At 43.1% G+C, this 19,518-nt stretch overlaps 1 protein-coding gene across 2 annotated transcripts in view; it reads left to right on the top strand.

Annotated features, from left to right (window-relative positions):
• Nucleotides 1-13,442: 13,442 nt before the first annotated feature.
• Psd3 (pleckstrin and Sec7 domain containing 3) overlaps nucleotides 13,443-19,518 on the top strand; it is a 505,243-nt gene continuing 499,167 nt past the window's right edge. The window contains exon 1 of one of the 2 annotated variants that reach the window (XM_063234820.1): nucleotides 13,443-14,159. In XM_063234820.1, coding sequence (XP_063090890.1) covers nucleotides 13,836-14,159 — 324 coding nt within the window. In that variant the 5' untranslated portion in view covers nucleotides 13,443-13,835. The remainder of the gene's footprint in view (nucleotides 14,160-19,518) is intronic. The other variant, XM_023561432.2, reaches the window with a different exon arrangement.

Raw genomic sequence — 19,518 nt, 5'->3', positions numbered from 1 at the left:
TACTTCCTCGTCTTGGGCTAAAATGGTAGTGTGTCTACTGGTGTAGATGTTAGATGTATTAGAGTAGATGAGGGGGCAGACTCACACTTGGCTTCATCTTTTCTGAGTTTCTCCATGAAGGGGAAAAAGCAGTGGCAGGCACACCGAGAAGCTTTGGAGGGGTGGACTTAGCAAGCATAGGAGCAATTGGGAAGTGTTGTGAAGCCATGGTTCCTCCAGAAGCACAGACAGGGAGTGAGCTTAGGGCCCTAGTGTCACAATATTTCCTAATGTATAAAGCAAGAAAATGGAAAACCTTTAGCAGGGAGAGTGCAAGAGAATGGGGCTCAGAAGAAAGTCCTGAAGCCAAAGGTCTTGAAAACACAAGGCAGAGTACATTCCCTGCTTGAAGTTTACAGTTTATAGAAACCTACGTGTGGCTCTGAGACGTCCTGCAGTAAGGAAGCAGTCTTAACTGTATAACTCTTCATTTTCAGAGCTCACTTGATTAAAGAAACTTTTAAAAATATGTTGATTAATATTTCACCAAACAAAGTAGGGAAAACATTCTTTTAGGGAACAAAAATCCAAGCTCCCTAACAAAGTATACACCTTTCAGTAGCCAGCTCTTGCCACTCCCTGCCTCGAACATTATGTTTCATTGTACTGAGCCAAACTACCTGGGGCTCACCTCTGCCCATGTGCTTTCCCTGGAGTCTGCAGGCCACAACCTGCCCTGCAAACCACAGACCTCATGGTTTCTTTGCTTGTTTTTGCCTAGGAAAAACACTGGTGCTCTCTCACCTCTTTCACTACCTAATTTCTATTTATCCTTTAAGATCTAGTTAGTCAGAATCACCCAAGAAGATGTGTTTTCCAGAGATGTTTTGTAACTTTGAGTGCAGCTGTATATTTAGAAAAATAACTCTCTCATACGTAGCAATATCCATCATATAAATTGCTTCCTTTTATATTATCTCCTTTAGTTCTTGCTTCATTTCAATGCAATGCAAAGCAGACACCACTGTGATCACCATTTTATAGATGAGACGGTGAGGATCAAAAGCCCAAGTGACTTGATTAAGATCACCCTATCCAGGAGGGTAAGGGAGGGAGCTGTCTCCGCAGAGCCCAAGCCTACCAATTCCAGGGAAATGTCACTGATTAGAAATCATGTCTTTTTGTTTCATTTTATTTTTGAAACTGGTCTCATTATGTAGTTCAGGCTGGTTTTGAACTAGCTTATGTAACACAGGCTGGCCTCAAACTCACAGCAATCCTCCTATCCCTGTGACTCATATTATTCTACAGTTTGTGTCTGAATGTCCCCTCAAATCCCCAAAGCCTCCTATAGTCAGGACTTTTCGGGGCTGGCTGAATCTAGAGTTTGTGATTGGTTCATTGTCTAGTGCTGGAACTGGGGGTATGAGTACTACCCTCGCCCTAGGACAGGTAGCTTCATACAATATAAAGAAGGAAAAGGGCTTGCTCCTCCTCTTTTGCTCTTGTTGCTTTGGCTGTCTTCTGCTACCATGAGCTATCGCCCCTCTGCCGAGCCACCCTGCCTTGCAGACAACTGATTATGGATTGAAACACTTACAAATGGTGAGCTAATAACTTAACTCTGGGTGTCAGATGTTTTATCCCAGCAACAAGAAAAGTTAAAAATAAAAAACTCAAAACATTTCAGGAACAATTTTTAAAACAAACACAAGAACTGCTCTTCCCTCCAGTCTCTTCCTCAAACCACTGCCTGCCCTTTGTGTGGGTCAGAGACCCAGAGGCCGGAGTGTCTAAGGTGAAGAGAACTCATTTATACCCCATGCACACAGTCTCTTCAGCTGCTGTTCTTCCCAATTTTCTGCTTGGCTGAATTACTTTAAAAGAGTGTTCGCTGGGTTTTTGCCTATTGCTAAATGCAAAACAAACAAAAAGTACACCTATCCATATGTATTACGATATTTTAGATGCAAGTATTTGTCATGATGATGACTTGGAAAGTGTAAAGCTAGTTTTCTTAATGTATTTTAGCATCATTTGCTGTATTTCTGATGTTGAAAAAGATTACAGGAAAATTCCTTTGCCACTACTGTAAATAGCCCAAGAAAGCTGAGCTGCCATCAGACTCCTTAGTTGCCTACCTCTTGACTTTTGTTGAGTTCTCCTGCAATGCATGGGTCTGCTAAGGCTTGATCCTGGCCTGCTGCAGTCCATTCTCTCCTCCTGCGGTTCATTCTCTCTTCCTGCAACCCCCACCACGACCCAACTCGGGAGCTGCTTGACCCAGACAGTCTCTCTACATGCAGGCAACCTGAGAGAACCACACACACACTGAGATCTCAGGAGTGTTGGAAGTTTTCTCCTCCAGGCTATATTGGTGAACTTCCTGCATGATCAATTTACAAAGAGAAAAGGGTTATTTTGGCTTACTGTTTTGGAGGTTCCACTCAATGATTGGTTTGGGGCCTGTGGTGACACATCATGGCAGGAACATGAAGACAGCAAAACCACTCATATCATGGCCAGGAAGTGAAAGAGACAAAGGGCAGGGACAGGGCCTCATCATCACTTTCAGGAGCACAGCCCACTGACCTGAGCACCTCTCACCAGGCACCACTTCTTAAGGTGTCCACCACTTCCCAACAGCACTACTGGTGGGACCCCAGGACTGTAACACATGGGCTTTGGGCAGACATTCCGATCCGAACTCTAACCCTAATGGAGAAACTACCCCCACCTCAAAACCAGGGCTTACCCAGAGAAGTAGCTGTGGAAGGGTAGAACTTATAGTTCCCTGGCACCTTGATCGACATACCTTTGAGGCTGAAGAGGCCTTCCTGGTATCTTTCAAGTTGAATCTGATAGAAGGACCATTTTCTCTCCCATCTATAAGATCATCCTGATTCCAGGGAAAGATAGATGATGTCACACTGAAATAGACAACCTCATGCATGTTAAGTGAAATATACAGCCATTTTCTGTCATTTAAACAGCTGTGCAAACTTAATGAAAAGCATCTCATTTTCAAACAGTTGTACTTTTGAAGTGTTGTTTTCCTGCCCTCTACCCCTTACTTTTATTTGACATGGCCTTTTAAGACAACTAAGGCAAGATTTCCTTCTGAAAGGCAGATAACATGCGTGATAAGCACACGTGCTCACAGCCTGCCCACGTCCCATTAAGGCTGTCAAAACTGCTTGATCTGCCAGACACAGATGAATGAGATCCACACGCCCATCTTGTCTGCACCTGTCACTCAATGCGACCTTGTCCTTGCGTGGCTCAAAGCTCCATACCAACTTCACTCTTTTTTTTTTTTTTTTTTTTTTTTTGTCTTTTTTTCGTTTTTATTGGTACCAGGGATCGAACTCACGACTGCCTGCTTGCAAGGCAGGCGCTTATGCCGCTGAGCTAAATCCCCAGCCCCCACCAACTTCACTCTTTAACCGGCAAAAAAGATCAAGTGTAGTTCAGGTTAGCATTTTGGTTTGTATCCCAAAGGACTCACAGCTTGAGCATGGCAGAGGAAAGCATAGAAGTGAGACCATCCTGGACTCAGATCTCTGCCCTTCTTCTTATTAGGATCAGTGCTCAGCCAGTTAGCCTCAGAGTCTCTGTCGGTGTGCCTGACACAGGGAACCAGTGCATCCTGCAAGAACTGCTGAAATGCTGTCTGTGGCACCCATGGCACAAGGTGAGTGTGTAGCCACCTGGAGTCCTTTTGCTTCTGTCTAGCATTGTAGGGGGAAGCAACTTTTTCCAGAGACTCAAGAAAAGTTTGTTGGACTGCAGGATGGAATTGTGTATACTAATGACCACCTTTGGAAGATTTAACATCACCACTTATGTCAGTCAGCTTTTTGTAACTGTAACAAACCTGCATTAAATCAGCTTATAATGAAAAAAAGGTTTATTTTGGCTCACAGTTTTGAAGTTCTGTTGCTTTTGAGCTTGTGATGAGGCAGCACATTATGGTGGGGAGCACATAGTGGAGCAAAGCTGTTCACCTCATGGTGAACAGTTATTTCATGGTAGCCAAGAAATAAGAGAGCAGGAAGAACAGGGTCTCAAATCCCTTTCAAGCGCACACCCCCAGCAAACTTCCTTCAACTCGGCCTCCTCCCAAGGTTGCCACAGGCTAGAAGCCAAGCTTTCAACACATGGGCCTTTAAGGAACTCTCCAAGATGAGCTAAGGATTACTGTTTTACCTTCATAGCGTTCCTGCGGAACGATATTGGAGAGCAGTCTCAGCAGGGTAAATGGGTGCTCGATGTGTGTTTAATAATTGTTTTTATTAAAACCTGATAAACCTTCCTTCACGTCTTTTAAACACTGCTTCATAAAAGGGGACTGTTTTGAAGATTAATGGTAATGTCACTTTCACTGTAATTTTATTAAAATTATTTTAAAAAATACATTCACTGTATTGTTATCACACCTGCTACATGTATTCATTGCTGTACAAGAGTGATATATCTGAAGCAGTTAAATGGCAAATCTAGTTGATCAACAAGTACTTTTCCCCCTTCCCTTTCATTTGTAAAAGTGTTCTAAATTCGTTTCCATTTTCAACAGCTGTGTTCACCATAAACATTGTATTTCTCATTCTTTCTTTTAAAAGAGGAGTGAGGATGAACCAAACAATGAAATTATATAATCTGGGGGTGAGATTATTTATAATTTGTATAAACATTTAATATATAAACTATAGAATAAATGAATTAACCTTTCATCTATCAAAAATTATAAAATATTGATTATTCATTTAAAATGTGATATAATACAGATAAAAGCAATGATAAATCTCACTGTAATCAAGTTAAAATCAGGAATATAAAGACCAGCTTAATTTGTTCTTTAATTTCTCAAAAGCTCTTATTTTATATTTCCATTTGCTCTATTTAACATTCATGTAATAACACACATTTGAGGGATGCATCTGTGATTACAAATAAAAATATTTATCCACAAGCCCTTAAACAGCATTTAAACTAAAATGTCAATGTCAAACTTCTAATGTTAATAAAGAAAAATTTTAACATTAAAAAATAAATAAGCACTGCTTCATTGCACAGGTTAGTACATCAGATCTCACCTTGCAGGTACGCGAGTGAATTTGTCATACGTTGGTAATGTTTCTGTGGGCTTTGCTGTCTAGTAGATATAAAAAAGCCAATATACAGTTCTCATATGAGTGTTAGTTGAGCCAAATGTTTTACTCATGGGTTAAAGACTTGACACATTATTTGGATGGCTTTTGAGACTAATTGGAGTTACAGGAAAAGAAAATGTCTTTCCTCTGTCTTTCTTACTTTAACCAAAAGGAATGATATGTGATTGGCATCAAAATGAATGCTACTGGCAGAAGGTTCTAGACAGGGGAGTGGCAGAGTGGCTGGCAAAGATCTTATAGAGGTGGAGGGTTTGGACAGGACGCAGAGGACAGAACATTTGGTTGCAGAGGGAGGGGAATGAAGGAAGAGTTCCAGCAGGACTGAGTGCTGGCTTCTGTGGTGGGTCTGAGAAGGGCAGCCTTGCCTGCAGCAGAATCTCACAGGAGAACAGAACAGTGGGAGAAAGGCTGAAAATGGCAGAGAAGGTCCAAGCAAACCACTGGCTATGAAGTTGACTCTTATCCTGGGGACACTGGTGACCGCTGGGAATAGGCATGACGGATCAGGGTCTTGGCGATTGATGCAGCAGCAGTTATGCCATCGGTGGATCAGCAGGGGCAAGCAGCAGAGGACTCCAGGTGGTGGGAGGACAGGCATGGCTTGGAGAGGCTCTGGAATGGAGCAGCAGAGCCTGGCTAGGCGTTGGAACAAAGGGAGCTCAACTGTCATCTTTGCCTCTTGTTTAGTGACCTTGGGCAAAGTGCTTCTTCTCTGCGGCCTCAGTTTCTTCATCCTGACAACCTGCTGAGAATGACATTGAATAGCACAGAGGAAGTGCTTGACTAGGGGCAGTGCTAGATAAAACTGCAGCCTTCACTGACGTGGACGGAGAGGGGCCATCATCTCCTTTAGACCACTCATGAACTGTGCTCCTTGAAGCTATTTCCTACTCGTCTAACCAAGCTGTTGTGAAGGCAGCTTCCAAGAAACTCACAATATGGAGGTAACCTCACGGAGGGACAACCTGGAGCCGTGAGAGGTTGTGTGAAGACAGCCACGCCTGGACAGCTCAGAAGACAAACACCTTATATCTCAAATCCCAGCCTCTTCTGCACTCCACTACCCCTTCTGTAAAAAGGGGCCACCTTCTGTAAAAAGAGGCCTGGCTGCAAGGACGCAGTCCCTAACTTAGCATGAAGGGCTTCAGAAGCCACAAATGGAAGGAACTGGCCATCTGCTCATGACACAGAACAGAGCACTTAAACTCCCCACAGCCAGCCCAGGGCTCTTGCCTGCTCCAGCACTTTCAATTCATTTCAAAAGCTGTCTGCTGTGTGATCAGATGCCAGGGTGGGTGCATATCAACTGAAAATACAAAGACTCGCTCAAAACATGCCAGTATTCTGTGTGCATGGGGTGGGGTAGGGGGCAGGAAAGGAAATAGAAACAGGATGGAAATGAAAGACTCTCAGATTAGAAAGTTTCCCAAGCTTTACCATCTGGTTCTTCCATAAATAACCACCGCAAGGAGTCGTCTCCTATGACATGAGCTGGGCTGTTGGGGGAGAGATTTGAAAAAAAAAATGGTCACAAGGAAGCCAGTTTGGGAAGAGTATGAGGTGGAGAAGTTGAGGGTATGATGTGTAAGTGAGATAAAGTTGGCTTCTGAATGCACTCATTGGGAAGCAGTGTGGCTTCTTGGAAAGAACAGAGGTCGGAGCTTGAAAGACCTGGGCTGCATCTATTAAACTCCTGGATCACTCTGGGCAAATAGTGGCTATCAAATAGAGACTCTGATAGTTACTACATTCTCAGGATGAGAAAAAAATGTATGTGAAATGTTGAAAGCCTCACCTCCAAGATGATGGATAAGATGTGGCCTTGGGCAGTGAATGGATTTTGGGGTCTACTTGCCATGGATTAGGTCTTTCATCATGGGAAACAAGAGATCTACTGTAATCTGCTGGCACCTTGATTTTTGACTTCCAGCCTCCAGAGATGTGAGAATTAAATATTTTTAGTCACTTACTTTGCCCCAAATAGACTAACACAGTAGTTATTGTCACCATTATATTATATCAAACTCTCAGCACTCTATGAATGCTCTTATAGTAGTGAAATGAACTTAGCTTCAGTACCGAAGGTGTATTTGAGACTGGGAGAGAGAATATATACCAGGGCAGTGTGAAGCCTGTCTGGTGGGGCATGAGTGGTTGGAGCTTCCTCTTGGCTTTGCAGACTCCCCGGTTGGGCCTTGTCGTCTGAGCCCCGGTTCATGCCATGGCCACCCCTTCTCTTCCCTCACCTCTTCAAACCTCTGCCTCCACTCAGGTTTCAGTTCCATCAGTCTGTCCCTAAGTCCCATGCCACAGCCCCAGCTCTGATTTATCTTTCATCTGGGGGTGGAGGCAGAGAGGAGGGAAAGGCGGGGAAGTGAAAAGGACCAAGGCACTGTGTATATAGTGTATCAGCTCCCCACAATGAATATGTTTGTTATATGTTGCAAACATGTACTAATAAAAAATAAAAATAAAGGAAAGCAGTTTTATAGCTGGGCATGTTAGCATATACCTCTAATCCCAGCCCTGTGGGAGGCTGAGACAGGAGGATGGTGAGTTCCAGTCCAGCCTGGACTATTTTACTGACTTAGCAATAACCTGTCTCCAAATAAAAATTTTTTTAAAAATGAGCTGGGGATGTAGCATAGTGTGAAAGCCCTGGGCTCAAACTCCAGTAAAGAAAAAAACAAAATAAGAATGAGCCTGGCATGGTGACTCACACCTGTAATCCCAGCACTCGAGAGGCTGAGGCAAGAGGATTGTTGCAAGTTCAAGACCAGCCTGGGCTACAAAGTGAGCTCAAGGCTTGCCTGGACTGCATGGAGAGACTCTGTCTCAAAAAGACAAAAAAAATAAAAATAAAAATAAAAATAAAATAAAATTAAAAATTAAAAAAATGCAGCCATTTTCTAAACACCATCCTTATAGCAAAAAAAAAAAAAGCTTTAGTTTCTTTTGATTAAAGAGCATTAAACCAAGGAAAATAAAACAGAATAAAAACAATCAAAACAAACCAGTGTAAGTGATACAGGACTTCAAAACAATATGAAATCAATAATAGTTACCATAATGCCTCTTGTTGTCTTCAAAATAGCTGCAGATACCTTTGGACATATTGAAAACCAAACAGAACAAAAGAGATTAGAAACAATAAAAACAAAACAATGAATGCAATAAAGGATTTCATAGCAAGATAATAGTAAATCCAAAATGGCTACCATAATATGTCTTGTTATCTTTGAAATAGCTGCTCATACCATTGCACATAACAAAGTCAAACAAAACTTGGTTTGAGAGCTGTAGTTATTATTTCCATTTCATCCTCTCCAACTGTGAGTGCCCAATCTGTCACGACTGAACTGGACCCAGTAGCTTCACAGGGCCCTCAGTGCAGCTTCGGGTAGTGAGAGAATGGGCAGGAACGAGGACCTGGAATGTGACTCTGACTCAGTGGAGTATTTCCAAAATCCTTGGGATTTCCTGGGACTAAGCCCTCCCCAGAACAACCACATGTTGAGGAGAATTTATTTCCTTCAATTTGAGCACCATGTCCTGGTAAGATACTATTTTCATACTAGTTTGAATCAAGGAAACTCTTAGAAATGTTAGGGGAACAACTTAGAGAAGATAAAGTTCCCACGTAGACAGTGGGTGTGAGGAGCCTTCCTAGGTACCTGAATCAAAGATAGGAAGAACAGGCACATCAACCACTGACCTCTCTGTGTAGCTTAAAGCAATTCACTCCATCTCTCTCCTTCTTTCTGCATTTCCAAAAGGAAGAGGTGTTCCTAAGGCTCTCACAAGGTGGGGGTAAGAGAAGAGAATGCTCTGATGCATGTCCAGAGTGCCCATGCTTCTCCACTCTAGATTCTAGAATGTTCTTTATCTCTCTGGAAATCGTGAGAAGTCATCATGAGCAGAAGTGGATTACACTTTATATTAGCTGTTTGATGCATTAACCATAACAAGTTAATACATAATGAAGTTGTGGCAGAAAAACAGGAAGTAAACTTGGAAATCTTTCAGAGTGAGAAACCTTGAATCTTTTTCCTTTTTCTTTCGGTACCAGCGAATCGAACCTCATGCTTACTAGGCAGTCACTATGCCACTGAGCTATATTCCCAACCCCAGAGCTTTGAGTCTTAAGAGAAATCAGACAATGATTTAGTTAAGAATGATTGTTCGTATAATTGTTATACAATACTATCACAATGTAAATTTGCATTTACAAAGTGCTGCTACACAGATTATACTCCTTGATCTGCAAAACAATTCTGTTAAGTAAGAACAGTAGAAATTTATTTAGTATATTTACAGGTAAGTCACTAAGGTTCAGAGAACTTCTGTGAGTCACATTTAATAAGATGTTTGCTCTAGCATGCAAGTTCAAGTCTTCTGATCCCACTTCTGTTGCTAATACTCCCACATTCCAGTTAATTCCTCAGCTTTCAGATGTTTACCCTTCACCCAAAGCATAAATACATGCATATACCCACTGCAGAGGGAAAAAATACTGTATATATATGATTGAAAACTACAGTGAATAGTTTTTAAAAATGTATTACAGTAAAAGGCACATTATCATTAGTCCGCCTTGAACTATTTCCCTTTGCTTTGAACACACTTTTCCCATCGTCCTTACCACTTTCTGAAGCAGCTCTGGAAGTTCTCTTTCGTGAGTATCATTAGTTGTGCTATTGTGGCTTCGCTGATGTTCTGAGTAAGTTCAAAATGCTTACTTTTCACGGTCATTTTGACTTTGGGGAAAACCAGAAGTCATACAATGCCAGGCCCAATGACTATAGTAGATGAGGACACAGCACAGTATTTTTATAAACTTGCCTTTTGGGGAGAAGGCACCAAACAGCAATATTCACCCCAGACAATCTCAAAAGACTTCCAGAGCTCCTTCAGGAAGTGGCAGGAACAGTGGCACAAACGTCTTTGAAACAAAGTGGAATATTCTGATGCATATTAATGGCAAGGTGTCTATTGTTTATTATTGTCACAATTATTAAATATTTATTCTCTGTGTATTTTGATCATATCTCATGTGCATTTTGCATGAGTGTTTCATGAAACAACTCCTGCTGTTCTGCTGAGCAAACCAATTTTCCTAAGGCCTCAAAAATGTGCGAGTACAAATTCTAAGAATAGCTAATATATTGAGAATCTATATTGTGCCAAATGCAGTATCATGTTACATAAGCTTTTTACATACACTTCCGCTTAAACCTCATGACTCACCTGTGAAGTAGGTATTGCTTCCGAATCTTAGGAAAAACTAATTCTTAGGAAGGTTAAGTAACTTGGCCATGGTCACACAGCCACCCAGTGTTAGTAGAACTCAGTACTATCTGGTAATGAATTGCTTGGTTTTAGTCACTGTACTATTTACACTGCAGTAGTAACCCATGTTCTCCGGCACTTACCACTACTTATAAAAACTCAAACCCTTTCATGTCTCCTACTGTTTAAAGGTGTCTCGAAGAGGTATCTTACAGGTGTCCTCTGAGTCAGCCCTCCTGTCCACATTCTGGTGTTGTCCACCTCTGTTTTGCACTTCTCCTATTCCAGCCCACACAATCTAGAAATGAACTCTTTGGCAATAATCATCCCTAAGATAAGCTTGTGAATAAAAAGAAAAAGAAAAAAGAAAAAGGTGCTGGATACACCAGTACCACCCCTTGGTGTTTTCAGTACTTTCTTTTATTTGGAAGCTGAACAACTGAACTTCAGTTAGAAAGACACAAAGGAGTTGAAGAGAAATTTCTCCCCTGAGATAGTTTTTAGTGCCCTGGCCTATCTGAGCCCATTATCCTCAAAAGAGAAAGAAACAGATTTAAAGATTTCAAACAGATTCAAAGGATATTTTTAGACAAAGCATTCCACAGCACCCACCTTTAAAAAAAAAAAATAGCAACCAATAGACTAGGCCTGTGCCTTTCACCTGTAGTGAGCCATTGCCTTTCAACCTGTGGATGGGTCAATAATTTTTTCCTGCAAACCAAGCCCAGACTTTCTATAAATTCACAAATTCAGCAAATTTTTAGCCCCCAACCCACAAAAATATCCCCACTTCCTAGCCAGAGTACCCCTTTCATAAGTGGCCCAGCACTATATCTTTAGTGTATACTTTCAAAATTCTGCCTAATAAATTCCTTTATGGCTTTTTGCTTAAAAAAAAAATAGGCATCAAGCAATTAGCGCACTTCTCTGAGCTCCTTGACAGTAACACACTACTAGAGTCAGAGCATGGTGCCTGTCACTGGAACATGCTATCTAAAGTACCTGGTACAATGTTTGGGACCTCTAGAATCTGAAACAAAATGATTCCTTCTCACCCAAAACACAGCCCTTCTCATTTTTTTGGCAGTTCACTTATCAACAAACTAGTATTTGTTGAGTAATTACAGTATAAAAGTAAGTTGTTTTATAGGATGGTGTGATAATTGCATTAAAAAGATGTGAGTGACCCTGACATAAAGAAGACCTGATATCACTTACATAGTGATGAAAATGTCTATAATCTATCAACATGCAGTTAAGCTTGGACGTAATTTGTTCTGCTATGTTTCCTCCTGTGTTTGTTATGATTGTCATAGTGGCCACCCTTAGCCTGTGAGGGTCAGGGTAAAACCTTGAAGGAAAAAACTATGTGAAAACATTTACAAAAGGAAAACTGACTTAGGGCCACAGTCAACCACCCTGAGCATGTCCAAAGGCTCGGCTGGCCCGCAGTGGTAGCCAGGGACACCTTGGATGGCTCAGTTGCTGCCTGGGATCCAGAATGGTGAGGAGGGATGGACGGAGAAATAGCTCGGGCTCTTTACAAGGTGTGCCAAGGGGAAGGAACTTTCTGGACCGCGTGATGGCAGTGTCTCGGAGGACAAGGTCCTTGTTGTCTTTTAGCCAAGATATTTCAAATTGATAAAGACAAGAGCTTCCTCACTCCTGCCTTCTGTCCTCCTCCAGAATAAGGTCAACATTAAGCTCTTCATCCACCATGAGAGGCACTGAGCCACGGAAATCCTCTGAATGTGAGTTACTCAACTGAGTATGCAGGTGAGTTCCTTCGGCTCCCCGATCTTGTGTTTTTATTCCCCTATAGTTTTTAATGCCTGCTATACTGTGCTAGAAAGAAATAGCTCCCATTTTTTAAAAGCAAAGGAATGCTTTTGTTCTCTCAAGCAAAAAAAAAAAGCTATGTTATTTTTTAAAATCCCTTCAGCCTAATGCATTAACCTGTATGCATTTTTATGTATTCCATTTCTCTTCTTTCTTTTTCATCTGTATTATTTCTTTTTTTGGTGATGCCAAGGGTCTTAGTCTTTTTTGTGCTACTATAACAAATACAGACTGGATCATTTATAAAGTATGGAGATTTATTTCTCACAGTTCTGGAGGGTGAAGGCCAAGGCCAAGACACCAACACTGGGCAGGGTCTTGCTGCATGCACACAGAGGGACAGGCATTGAATGAGGCAGGAAGCCTCCTTCAGAAGAGTCCTGATCCCACTCCCAAGGGGAGGAGCCCTCCCAACCACTGTCCAAGGACCCCACTTCTTAATACCACTACATTGGCACCACCTGCGTTTTGAAGGGGACCTGTTCAAACCACAGGCCCAAAGACAACATTTCACCCTGGGACTGGAGGACCCTTCCTGGAGGACTCCTGAACTACCATGGTCTTCAAACTGGAGCTCCATAAAAACATTACAATAGTTTAAAATGCTTATGCTTTTTATCAGCGAGGTCTTCAAAATAGGGAAAATAATACAGAGTAGATTAAAATCCACTTCAAAGTATAGGGGAGGCTTCATTTCTAAAGGACATAGTGTCTCGCAGGTCAGACACCAAGTCATTGATAGAGTTAATGCCAAACGAGGGCTACAGGAGTAGTACTTTCCTTACAAGAATGAGGAAAGGCGTAGTTAAGGCAAAGTAATTCTATCTCACTCCTCACAGGTGAGAGCGGCCAAGACTTGACTGCCCTTCTCCCACCCTCTCTTACAGATGCTTCTCGGTCCATCTGCGTGCTTCTGTGATTCTGCGAAGTGAGCAAAGTACAGTCCCAAGCCCACATCAGCCCCAGGAGCTCTCCCTGGAGACACCCCAGGGTGTGGAAGGTGTGTTGCTCACCTCCCCGGGCTGTCTGGGGAACCATGGAGCTGAGTCACGTCTGCCCACAGCTGCTGCGCTTTGCCTCCCTGGGCACTGAGGTCTGAAACTGGACCCTGCCAGGGACCAGCCCTACCCCTTGGAGGAAATGGCTAAGCAGCCTAGGCAACAGCAGCTGAAAACTTCCTTCCTCCGCATCCAGCTGCAGGCCCCCCCTGCCCGAGCTCTCCCCGCCCAGTCTCCAGCCGCTGCAGCCTCCAGGGCAGTCCCAGGAGGCCTGGAGGAGGGACACATTTTCCCAAGTGCCGGGACAGGCTTCTTGGAAGGCTGGGACCTCGAGCACACACAGGGCTTAGCTGCTCCCTCTTGGAGCCTGCTGCATGAAGAGGAGCCAGCGGCTCTCCGTTGCTCTTCACCAAAGGAGAAGAAGAGAGAGGAGAAATCCCAGCACCAGAATGTAAAAGGGGGTGGTGCCTACAGATCCCCACACTGTGGGCATTGCCTGGTCCCTGCCTCAAGGAAACTTGGACTGTCATGTGGGCTCCCTAAACCAGCTGCTGTCATGAGCCATGGAAGCAGCACTCCCTCCATGGGCTGGAAGCACTGGCCAGTCCTCTCTGCGCCCCAGGACCTGTGGAGCTTGGATCACCTGTCTAGGAATGGCATGGGGTGTCCAAGTCCACAGGCCCCCCTGGCCCCTGCTGCTGACAGGAGCCACAGGGCCTTGCAGAGAGGAGAAGCAGCAACCTTTCAGAGACTCCCAGAAAGCTATGGAGAGGAGCCAGGTACCATAGTAAGTGCGACAAGGGCACAGCTCTACAGGTACTGCCCAGTCATTCAGATCAGCAGGAGCTGCCCAGCCCCACCAGCCGCTCTGCCACTCCAGGTAAGAACTTCTGTGTGCCTGAGTCGTCAGACTCCAGCCACTCACTCAGCACGGAGGATGGAGGTGGGACAGACACCCACTGTGGCTGCCAGCTCTCCCCTCTGCTGGGACGGCAGAGGTGCCTGCCACACAATCTTCCACAGCCTGTGCTTAGCTCTTTCCTCTGTGCTCTGCCATCTTTCCGGCCACTTGCAACATTTTATTTGCAATGAATAACTGTTTCCTAGGATTTCTGCCAAAGGACAGAGAGGAAAAGTTGAGTAAAGAAGGACAGGCTTTATAGGGGAAGGCAAGAGTGAAGAGTAAGGCGGTACCCAGATGTTTCGGGGGGTCGCTGTGATGGGCCAGCCACACACTTAGTGTCTTCTCCTCACATCCCTTCAATGCTCATCAGCACTAAGAAGCCTCCGGTTTCAGATGAGGAAGTCAGGATGTATGTGGCCAAGCAAAAATCCTCCCTTTCCTTACAAAAAGATGAAAACAAAAAACAAAACTTGTTTTCCAGGGTAGACTCTGGGACAACAAGGGAGGCTTTGATAAGTTCTGGTGTTTCCGGAACTGGAGCACAATCTTGGAATAACGGACCTCTGCCCTTCACCACCCAACTGTGAAGGGCCCACGTCCATCTCCTGTTTCTACCTATCACCAAGTGAACATGCATTTCCAGATGTGAGAGCCGATTCCCATCAGGAAGGGAAAATAGCCCTCTGTGCTCTCCAGAGCCTCTTCCACCTCTCAGGGTCTCTGCTTCTGATCACAGTCGGTTGTGCCTGAGCCTTGTTAGCAGCTTGTTCTCTGTGTCACTGACCCGTCCTCACTGTCTAGCTCATGTGTTTTACTGTCCGAATGGATTATGAAATTGAAAACTATGCTCTCATATTCCATGTCCTGGCACTGGGGACATCTTGCATGGTTTGAGTATGGGTGAGTGATGACGGTAAGGAAGGAAGGGGTTGTATGTGCTGGGTTGATGGGGTCAGCTAGAAGGAGGTGTACGTGGAAGTTTGGCACGGGGAGTGGGCTGTCAGGGAAGTCACAGGAGAACTGGATGAAATTCACCTCGATAAAGGACCTTCCCTGGGCTTGGAAGTGATGCTACTTCAGCCAGATCCTATGCCTGACTCCTACATGCAGATACACATCCTCCTTCTTTCTCTTTTTTTCTTTTTAGCAGATGGCCTGCATAACCAGAGTTAAGAGTCAGGGAGAAAAAGCAAGTCTAACTTTCCTCCAGAGGGCAGCTCTTAAAAGAAGAGAGCTAGCATACTTCCTTGAGAAATAGTTTACATTCCATCTCAGTTCTTGTATCTCTCATTTCCGACAGAGATTTAAGAGAAATGACATACTCGTGCGTCAGAGTCCGGTCTCTGGATTAGAGTCACACAGTAGTTGTTTTTTGATGCTGTTCTGATAGCCTGAAAACCCCATCATTTCCCACTTCCTCCCATCCCACCACTTCTTTTGGGATCTAGGCCAAAACCTCAGAGCTGTTATCATTTCTAGGGAAAGGTACTTTGGGAATTGACCCAAGACTGTGGATCTTATCTTGCCAGCTTTATGGAGCATCCCATGTAAATGCACACCCAAAATATCTGTTCCAGCTGAAGGTTACAGAATCCCTGGCTGACAAGCCAGAAGCCTCAAGTCCAAATCCCCATCTTGAACAAGCCACTAAAACTCTCAGGTTTCCCATCTTGAAAACCCTGGTCCTGCCACCTGCTTTACAGTTACTGTGGGTATCAGTGTACCAAAGTGTTGGACTAGAGATAGAGAACCTTAGTAATTCTGTCTTGAGGGAAAGAAGTGGAGAAGCAAGAGCAGTAGAATAACAGGCAGGACCAAGAAAGCCAGGGAGTCAGAGGTTCAAGTACAGAGTGACTCCAGGGCCTGGGGAGGAAATACAAAAGCTTACCCTTGACCTTGCCGGTCACATGTGACTCCTTCTTCACTGGGAAGAGATCACAGTTACGAAATTAACTCCTTCAGATGCACAGTACTTTCAATGTTTTAAGGCTGTTGTTAACCAGAGGACCCTTGCTGTTGCTGGCTAATAGAAAAAGGAGCAAAGCTAACGAATATAGTTTTTCCATCTGTCCATCCTGAGCAGATTGAAATATCATGGAGAATTGCACAGGACTTTCATATTTGAAAATTCAACCACATTGGTATCAAAAAGCTGATTTAAACAATTGCTTATCAGATATGAATGCTGAGGCCCTGGTTACAGTGGGCTCTTGAGAACGATGTCATCAACCATATTTGTTAAAGTAAAGTACAGGATACATGTAAGTGATTTCTATTCCCACATACGTACCACAGGGTTGAGGTCCTTGTGGGAACTTTCCCAGCGGAAGAATCTCCATGTCACGAGCAAGCTTGCTTGTTTGCTGTGCTCCATATTGATAAATTTATTCTCTTAGTGTTAAAATCTCATGGACTCCAGAATGAAAATTATTGACTCATGTCTGTTCATGTATCATAAAAAGCAAGTATGGCAAATCACTTGATTTCTAGTTTACATGGTTGAGCTTTAATAGAAATAAGGGTAACACTCTATGACCTACAAGTCTTCTTTTGTACCATCTCCTCTTATGAAAAACCTCACAACTGTGGGAACACTCCTTGCCACCTTCCTCACTTCACCACGAGGAGACAGATGGGTGCTTTGGGATGTCAGCAACTCTTGGGAACTCAAGACTGCTGTTATGGATTGTGTCTAGATGTCCCTCCAAAGCCTCACGTGATCATGGGTAAGGCTTTTTCAGATGTGGCTGGATCCACAATGTATGACACTGGGATTGATTTATGGTGAAATGCTAGAATCAAGTGAACTAGGATTACAAGTGTGAGTTTTCCATCCAGTGTAGCCTGGATAAAATATAAGGGATATAAGTAGCCATGGTTGTCCCTTGTTGCTTTACCACCTCTGCCCGCCATGAACTGCTTCTCCTTGGTGATGCCTGTCTTCTTGCCTTGGAGCTCAACTATTATGGACTGAAACCTCTACAAATTGTGAGCTAAACAAACCTTTGCTCCTATAATGTTGGGTGTGAGGCATTTTGTCTCAGCAGTTAAAAAAGTAACTGTGAAGACAATTATGAAACAGCAGCTCAGGGATGGTGCCCACGTGTTCATGTGAGCCCAGTTCACTCCGCTTTACTCCCTGTCTTTCTAGCTCGTAAGACTTTCCAAGAAGGTTTCTTAACATTTTCTTGGGCCTAGTGGTTGATGCTGATCTCATTTCTCTAGGGATGAGGGTGGGAGAAAGACCCATGTGAAGAGTAGGTACAGTGACCTGGCTTTGTGGAAACAACCACAACCAACTTTTTAGAAGCTGCGGAGGCCTGGATTTGGAGGATGTGGAGCTGAGGGTGGTGCCAGCTGAAGACTCTGACATTTCCTTTGGTTCTTTGGCTGCGTGAATCAGAAATGTCCCCCATCTGGGACCACAGCCTGTCCATCTCACGGACTTCATGCTCTACTGCTCCTCAGTGGGAAACCAAGGAACTGTCACCATTTGACTTGAAGGTTAAAGATACCAAAACAAAGATAACAGACATGACTCTAGAAAGGAGCATGAGCCAACAAACAAAAACATAAAAACAAAATAAAACAGAACAAAACCCCCCCAAATAACACATACACACACACACACACACACACACACACACACACACACAGACCTCTGCCTATCAGGAAAATCTCCACATATTAAAAAAAAAGAAACTTGGGTTGCCAGATTATGTATTTTATGTCTTAAAATAGCAGTGACTTATTTCTTTCTTTCTTTTATTGAGACAGGGTCTCATTGTATAACCCAGGTTGGCTTTAAATTTACAATACTTCTGCTTCAGCCTCCTGAGTGCTAAAATAGCAATGACTTTTGATAGAAAACTAGTAGAAAAAATACTTTTGAAATTTCCCCCCACAATACCATTTTTAAAAACCCCACAGCACTTTTTTTGATAGCTTTAAGTTTCTCCCAAATTTCATCTTTCTGTTTTGGTCTTCCTTTTTCCCATTCTCTTTCACAATGCATTCTCAAAATAAATCCCTTTTTTGATGTTTCTTCATCAACCTCTAGAAGTACTGATAGTTTAGAAAACAGGGAGAATGAGTTAGACACACAGAGAGTCTGCAGAGGCTTGTGTGGAAAGGGAGCCAGCTACATTATTCATTAACCTGATGAATGGAAAGGCAGTGTAGGTCTATTTTCTAGGAGGTCCTATTTAGCAAACTAGGAAAAAGAAGTTGTGTTAATTCTTAAAATGAAACCAATGACTGAAATACAAATCAATAAAATGCAGTACATTTTTGGTACAAAGTTTTATTTAGGGCAGAGGTCACTGGTGCTGGTGTTCAACAGATGGAAAAGGAGCTGGCACCTACTGACTAACTACCCGGCCTCTGCTGATTCCTCCAGCAAAACTTGTTCATGTAGAGTGCTCTTTGAGGTCTTTTCATTTCTGAGATTCTACTATAACTGTTAATGTATGATCCAGAACAAAAAATGAGGCCGTTTAATGAAATAAAAGGATTGAAGCATTTACCTCAGCTTGCCTGTAATCAACCACTATTTTGTCAAATGACTTCAGTGGAGGAAATGTACATAGAGTGGGCATGTGGGTGGGGCCTTTCTTGGGGAACCCTGGGGTTGCAGCGGAGCCAGGGCTTAGGGATATGAAAGGGCTTTCTTTGAGTGGTAATGGCATAGAATCCTAGGACCAGTATTACAAGCTCTCTGCTCTCCGATGTATCCTTTTCTCTTTCTCCCTTCCCTCCTTCCTTCTCTCCTTCATTCTTTTTCTTTGTTCTTTCTTTCTTTTCCCTCTTTTTTTTTTTTTTTTTTTTGCGGTATTTGAAATTGAACCCAGTGAGCCTTGATTTCTATCCCCAAACTGTTATTTTATTATTATATTTTGAGTCAGGGTCTCAATAAGCTAGTTGCCCAAGCTGAGCTCAAACTTGTGCTCATCCCACCTCAGCCTCCTGAGTAGCTAGAATTACACACACTGGGCTGATATTTCTTTTTCTGACAAGACTTTGTCTGGAATAAAATTCTTTTCTGCAAGTTTAACACTGGCCCTTGGTCTACTGAACCCTTAGGAAATGAACATTTGTTTCCTCTACAGTAAAACTTCATTATCCAAGCCATCTTTGCCCTGTGACATGTTTAGAAATAATTCTGCTCAAAAACAATAATGTAGATAATTTTGTCTTACTTTGAATCTTCGCTGGTAATTCAGGATCTTTTGTAAGAAATTAGAACAAAGAGAAAGCATGCACAAATACTGTTATAGAAATGTTAACAGTAATGTAGACAAATGTGCAGTGAAGCATCCGCTCGAAAAGATCCTGG

Source organism: Cavia porcellus, unplaced genomic scaffold (genome assembly GCF_034190915.1).
Source record: "Cavia porcellus strain 051 isolate PalLab524CR breed Dunkin Hartley unplaced genomic scaffold, mCavPor4.1 scaffold_24, whole genome shotgun sequence".
Taxonomy (NCBI): Eukaryota; Metazoa; Chordata; class Mammalia; order Rodentia; family Caviidae; genus Cavia; species Cavia porcellus.
The sequence above is the reverse complement of the archived record's forward strand: the minus strand, read 5'-3'. Positions and strand labels throughout refer to the sequence as shown.